This window comes from Octopus bimaculoides, chromosome 24, assembly GCF_001194135.2.
Source record: "Octopus bimaculoides isolate UCB-OBI-ISO-001 chromosome 24, ASM119413v2, whole genome shotgun sequence".
Lineage (NCBI taxonomy): Eukaryota > Metazoa > Mollusca > Cephalopoda > Octopoda > Octopodidae > Octopus > Octopus bimaculoides.
The window spans coordinates 23,834,848-23,842,382 of record NC_069004.1 but is presented as its reverse complement, the minus strand read 5'-3'; the positions used below and the strand labels follow the sequence as shown (position 1 = coordinate 23,842,382).

Sequence of the window (7,535 nt, the reverse complement as noted above, 5' to 3'; positions counted from 1 at the left end):
GAATATGCATTAAGAAACGTTGGTGTGTGTATGTGTGTGTGTATGCATGCATGTGCTTGTGTGTCTATTTGAGTGTGTAAGTGTGCATGTGCATGTGTGCTTGTGTTAGAGTATGTCTATGGGTGTGTGTGTGTGTGAGTGTGTAAGTGTATGTATGTGTTCCTACGTGTTAGTGTGTATGTGTACTTATGTATTAGAGAGAGAGAAAGAGTGTGTGTGTGTGTGTGTGTGTGTATGAATGTGTGTGAATATGTCATTGTGTGTGACTGTGCATGTGTGTGCTTGTCTGTCTGAGTATGCATGTGAGTGTGTGTGTGTGTGTGTGTGTGTGTGTGTGTGTATGGGTGAGTCTATGTGTGTGCCAGTGTGTCTGTCTATTTGTGCATGCATGTATGTGTGTGTGTGTTAGTGCATGTTCAGGTGTGTCTGTCCATGTATCTATGTATGTCTCTGTTGTTCCAACAGTGTATTGCCTTTGTTGCTATCGTTATGGTGTTAGTGGTAATATCAGTGGGGGCCATGGTGGTGGTGGTGGTGGTGGTGGTGATGATAATGGCCTTTACGTCAATAACGGTGAGAGTATGATAACGGTGATAACAGTTATAACGTTCATAGTGGTGATAATAATGACAATGGTGGTGCTGTGATATTATTGACAATAATGTTGATAATGGGGCCATAATAATGATAATGTCTTCCACGCAAGTTTCCAGTTAACTTCATATTTCCAAACGGTTTCTTTCTACCCCAAAAAACTGGAAACACTTCAGGGTGGATCAGAAATGAATATCAAAGTAAATTTCTTAACCATTCCGCACACAGCCAGGTCTGTGCCGAAATAGTCTCAACAACAATAAAATACAATAAAAACCAGAAATAACCTACCAACAAGATTAGATTTTGGGGTACACCATTTCAAAGTAACTGTATCTGTGGGTAACCCTTCTTTTGATGCAATTATGAGCCCTTCAGCATGTCCACCAACTGACAAAACAAAATAGAGAAAGAAAAAAAAGAATACAGAGAAATTTAGAAATAAAATACAAAATCAATATCAACACTGTAAAGATAAATATTAAAAAAAATGATTTAATTCAGTTGCTTTTATTTCTGTTCAATAAAATTTACTGTTGTATGATGACTATAAATTATGTTTTGAGAATTTCTTGACTGCATGAAACAGTACAATAACAACTGATAGGTTCTTCAAATAAAAAGCTTGATAATAATGATATTAATAAATAATAATAATAATAAAGTTTTATTCTATAACAACAACAATGATAATAATAATGATTTATAATAATAGGGTAGGGCAGTATTTACATTGGAAAATATGTAAGCACTACAAAATTGGCACTCCTGCTTACTGGTATGAAAATCAAGCTGAGCCCGTCGTTGATGGTAAAAATGTCTCTATCCTCTGGGATTTTCCAGTTAACACCGATAGAACAATGCAAGCTAAATGACCAGACATAATTATTAAAGGAGAGGGGGAGAAAATACTTGTTGACCAATAGATAATAAAAATACATCTGTAAAGGAATTTGACAAATTAAGTAAATATAAGAATCTTAACACACAGTCATGCTTGTACCTATGATCAGCATTTTAAGGGAAAGGGATCAGTTAATACTGTCAACCCCAATACTTTATTGATACTTTATTAACCTTACAAAGATGGAAGGCAATATTGACCTTGGCAGGATTTGAACTCAGAATGTAAAGAACTAAAAGAAATGGCGGCAAGCATTTTGTACAATGCTCTAAGGTTCTGGCAGTTATTCAACACAACTACCATATCAGATATATCATGTCAAAATGCAAAAGCAGCCATATCGTTTACATGACAAAGTAAAGATAATTAAAATCTGCCCTTTACTCATAAGATGAGGAATCTTCCATGGATATTCACTATCCTCTCTACTCTTCTCTCCGGCTCTGACCACATTAACAAACCTATTGAAAGAAGTCACCAATGGCTATAAATACTATGAACAAACTATAAACCATCTCCTTTAAATGCATGACATAAAAATATTTAAAAGAGACAGTATCGACTTTCAAATGTACTAAAAATTGTTCATAAAGTTAACCAAGACATAAAAATGTACAAAGGGTTAGACAAACATACATGAAGGGGATTATTAACTGGAAGTGGGGACACTAAATTAAAGAGAGAGAGAGATATTGAAATCAAAAACTTAGAACAGAACCAACCATATTTTAGGAAGAGATGAAAATGATATTATATGACTCAATGCTAGAAATAAAATAATAGGTATAAATACACAAGTTATTAGAGTGATAAACTTTAACATAACATATTTAGGAAGAGATAAAACTGGTAACATACAACACAAAGAACTAAAGGGGAAAATTGGAAAACAGTATAATAGAAGAATCAGACTACCACTGAAAATGTAACTGAGAAACATTTGATAGTTTCAGGCAGATTTCTACTGCATCACCTGCTACACTTTCAACTTGTTGGGTGTGTGCAGTATTGTGTATTTTGTTTTTGTTATTGGGTAAATGCAAACCCTTCCCAGTATTGTATTGCACTAGTTTCTTTTGTTATGGGGTCTGGTGCAGTCTTGTGTTGTATTAGTGTTTATATTGCGTGTTGTGTGTGTAATGCATTGGGTATTTGGCCTGCTGGTGGTTGTTTATTTTATTGAATATTTGCTATATAGAGTGTGTCTTGTGTTTGTGGATTGTTTTGTTTGGGTTGTATTATTGAATTGATAGTGTTTTGTGTAGGATGTGGGCTGTTCCTAGCAGGGCTACTTTTTGGATTGTGTGTAGTGTTGAGGATCCAGGTAAAGCTGCTACACTTTTATTCATGTTTTTTTTTATCATGCCCAATGCTCCAATTATTACTGGTATTTTTTTCACCTTCATGTTTCATATCTTGAATACTTTATTCCAATCCTTGACTATTATGTCTGGATAATTAGCTTTTAGTTCTTTGTCAGTTTGAACAGGCATATCACAGATGACTATGGCCTGGTTGTTGTCATGTACCATTTATAGTCAGTTCTTATGTTTTAGCGTTGGAATATTGTCTACAGGCAGCAAGTTGGCAGAATTGCTAATATGGCAGACAAAATGCTTAGCTGCATTTTGTTGTTTTTTTGTTATTTTTTTTTTTACAGTCAATGAAGTCAACTTTGCCCTTCATCATTTTGGGGTCAAGTGCCAGTCAAGCACTGGGGTCAATGTAACTGACCTACTACATCTCACAAAATTTCAGTTCTTGTGGCCATAGTCAAAAGGATTATTATTATTATTATTATTATTATCATCGAAGGCAGTGAGCTGGTAGAATCGTTAGCACACCGTGTGAAATACTTAGTGCCATTTTGTCCGCTTTTACATTCTGAGATCAAATTCCACCTAGGTCAACTTTGATTCTTTTGGAGTTGATAAATTAAGTACCAGTGAAACACTGGGGTCAATGTAATTGACTAGTCCCCTCCCCAAAAATGTCAGACCTTGTGACTGTGTTAGAAAGGTATATATTATTAATATCATTATTATTATTATTATTATTATTATTATTATTATTAAGGCAGTGAGTGGGCAGAATCATTAGCATGTCGGGAAAAATGCTTAATGACATTCCGTCCAGCTTTGCATTCTGAGTTCAAATACCACTGAGGTTGACCTTGCTTTTCATCCTTTCAGGGTTGATAAAATAAGTACTAGATGAGTACTGAGGTCAATGTATTCGTCTTACCCCCTCCCTCAAAATTGCTGGCCTGATGCCAAAATTTGAAACCATTATTATTACTATTATTATTATCATTATTATTAAGTGAGGGCGCATGACTCAATGGTTACAGCATTGAGCTTACAATCGTGAGGTTGTGAGTTCGAATCCCAGACCGGGCTGCATGTTGTGTTCTTGAGCAATGCACTTTATTTCAAGTTATTCCAGTTCACTCAGCTGTAGAAATGAGCTGTAACGTCACAGGTGCAAAGCTGTATCAGCCTTTACCTTTCCCTTGGATAACGTCAGTGGCATGGAGAGGGGAGGCCAGTATGCATGGACAACTGCTGGCCTTCCATAAAACAACCTTACCTGGACTTGTGCCTGGGAGGGTAATTTCCTAGGTACAATCCCATGGTCAGTCATGACCGAAGGGGGTCTCCGTATTATTATATTACAAATATTATTATTAGTACTACTACTAAGGGGACAAGCTGACAGGATTGTCAGCACACCAGACGAAATGTTCAGTAGTAATTTTGCCCATCTTTACAGCCTGAGTTCAAATTTCAATGAGGTCAACTTTGCTTTTCATTCTTCCAGGGTTGACAAAAGTAAGTACCAGTCAAGTAGTTCTGGTGATGTAATCAACTTAGCCCCTCCCCTCAAAAACAAACAGTCCTCTGCCAAAATTTGGAACCATTATTATCATTATTATTATGGCAATATTCAAGTAATCATTATTGAAAGATATAAACAATATTAAATAAAAATGGAAATCATTAATGCTGCTGCTGCTGTTGTTGTTGTTGTTGTTGTTGTTGTATTACATTGCATTATCGCATTGTATTATCACATTATCGTGTGCTAACTGATCATTTTAGAGATTATTGCTGTTTGTTAATGTTTATTTGTTCTTGTGGTGATGACGGTGGTGGTTGTGGTGGTGGTCGTCATCATCATGACAATATTGGAGGTGATAATTGTGGTGGTGGGGGTGTTGGTGGTGATAGTAATGGTGATTTTAGTAGTAGTAGTAGTAGGAATGGTGGTGGTGGTGGAGGTGGTAGTACTGGCTGCTGTTTTTGTTGGTGTTTTGGTGGTAGTTGTGGTGGTGGTGTGTCTTGGTAGTAGTGGTGATAGTTGCTATGGGGGTGGAGGTAGAAGAGGTGGACGTGGTAGAATTAGTTGTAGTGGTGGTGGTCATGGCAGTGGCAATGGCATTATATTGTTTTTGGTGGAAGGTGAAGTGAGGTGAGTGGCAGGGGTGTGTTTGTTGATGAAATGTTTTTGTATATTGACTTAGTTATTTTACTATCACCAACCTACCAAGCAACCATTATATTCTTTCCCACCCCACACTCATTGATTTAATTCTTAGAGAGGTGTGGGGAGAGGAAAGTGAAGGAGAGATGGACAGAGAGAGAGAGAGAGACTGTAAGAGAACAGAGAGGTGACTGAGAGTTTGAGAGAGAGACAGACAGACAGAGGCAGACAGACAGAGACAGATAGATAAACAAGAATGTTGGGAGAGATGTAAAATTAGATAAACAGTGAAGAGGAACAAAGAGAAAAAAAAGAAAAAGAAAGGGGGAGGAAAGGGAGGGATGTAGAAGTAGAGAGAGTGGGGGGAAATAGGAGAAAGACAAAATGTAAGAGAGAAAGAAAAAAGGAGTGGGAGGGAGGGAGGAATGTGTCTGGGTTCTTCACAATTTCATGTCTGTATGAGATTGTAAGATCATAACACTTGTAGAAGTGTGAAGAAATTGTGTCGTGTCAGGAAACTGTGGTCAGCAATGAGAGCAGAGGCCATGGGTGGAGTGGAAAGTTGAGCTGTACAGGATGAGGGTGGGGTTTGCACTCTCCCTCCCCCACACCACTTTGCAGGAACAGATTACCAGATCTGGTCACATAAAAGATGCACAGGCACGAGAGACACATCTCCCACTTTCAGCAGCGCATGTGCAGGGGAAAGATGGTTTTAGTGCATTAATCCGTTAACATCCGGATTATGCTGTTGAATGTAATTGCTTCTTTATTCAGATTGTTTTCAATTAATCATGCATTGTCTTGCAGCTTTGAGATTTCAATGATGGGTTTGTTTATTTTAAGAATGATATTGTTGAGTAGATGTGAGAGGCCAGATCTGACCAGTTTGAATATAGAACGGGTAGAATATATTTAGGTTGGATATGGCCGCTTTAAATGCTAAAGGGTTAACACATCAAATAGAGTAAAGGTGGCACTCCTTTGGTCATGTGATCTAGATACTAAAAGAGGACCAAACTACCTGGTACCTTGCTATACTCAAGAAGACCCATCCTCAACAGCAGAAGTGTTAAGGCCACACACCCCAGGGGAAGAGGATTGGCCTGCAAGAGTCCTGTGTCAGCAACACATGAAAAGCATTCATGCCAGTGCCACATAAAAGTGCTCATACTGATGCCACGTTAAAAGCTTCCAGCATACACTGAAAAAAGGGGTTAGCATTAGGAAGGGCATCAAGCTATAGAAACCAAATCAAATCAGGCTCAAACCTCGTGCAGCTCTCCAGTTGACCAGCTCTGGTTAAATCATTCAATCCATACCATAACAGAAAACAGATGTTAAAGGATGAGATGATGATGATGGCGGTGATGGTGATGATGATGATGACGATGATGATGATGATGACGACGACGACAATGATGATGGTGATAATGATGATGATGATGATTATGACGATGATGATGATGATGATTATGACGACGATGATGGTGATGATGACGACGATAATGATGGTGATGATGATGACGACGATGATGATGATGATGATGGCAGTGATGGTGATGATAGGCTCAATTTCAAATACAGAACCCAGGATTTTGGAAAATATGCATGTCTTATAATGTTATTAAATATGGAACTTAATAAACTTCATTTAAATTATTAGCTTATTTAATGCCTGCATTATGTTGTTGGACACCAGACACTACTGACCAACCACTTGCAAAAAGAGCAAAAGTACTGACAGTCAGCCTGTGATATTACTATTAAAGGGTGACAGGAGCATAAAATAGAAAGGAAAAAACTGTGATGGATTGGTTTGAGACGCAAATGAAGGATTGGAGTTGAGAAGGAGAAAACATGAAAGTAATTGACCCTTTTGGATGCTGACTCACACCAAACTATCCCTGGTCCTAGGATACAAAGCTGACCCCTTTATGTTTAAAGCTTCCAACACAATTTTATATAAGAACTTGGTACAAAGACTGTATAACTTAGAACTACAAGACTAGGTACAAATACTAATTAATTCATTACAGGCATTGCTTCCCAACTGCATGGTTCTGGGTTCAGTCCCACTGCATGCGATCTATGCATGCAAGATCATCAGCAATGGAGAGTACTGATGGACTTGTTCAGCTCTATGCATGATGATGCCTCTGACTTGGAATGACCCTTAGTCCCATCAAGTAAGAGCATGAAGCAAGCAAGCAGATTTATATATACATGCATATATGGGTACAGGATGTCACCAACAGTGCAAACAACATGAAATATGTAAATAAATGAGCTAAATATGTAAGCAATGAGAGAGAAAGAGAAAAAAAAGAGAAACAGGAGTAGGAGGAGAAAGAGAGAGAGAGAGAGGCAGATAGAAACTTTTGAAGGTGGGAGGGGGAGAAAAGGGGAATTAGAGAAAGATCCAGAAAGAAAACAGTATAGAGTAGAGAGTCGCATCAAAAAGGTGAAGATAAACTTACTTGGAAATGAATGCATCACATTCAATTAAAAGAATAAATAACATATAATATATATATATATATATATATATATA

General features: G+C 37.5%; 1 protein-coding gene across 1 annotated transcript in view; it reads right to left on the bottom strand.

Annotated features, from left to right (window-relative positions):
• Positions 1 to 7,535, bottom strand: part of LOC106878832 (integrator complex subunit 13) — a 596,471-nt gene that overhangs the window by 194,270 nt on the left and 394,666 nt on the right. Inside the window, exon 8 of the mRNA XM_052976283.1 lies at positions 886 to 984. Within this exon, the coding sequence (XP_052832243.1) occupies positions 886 to 984 (99 nt within the window). The remainder of the gene's footprint in view (positions 1 to 885; positions 985 to 7,535) is intronic.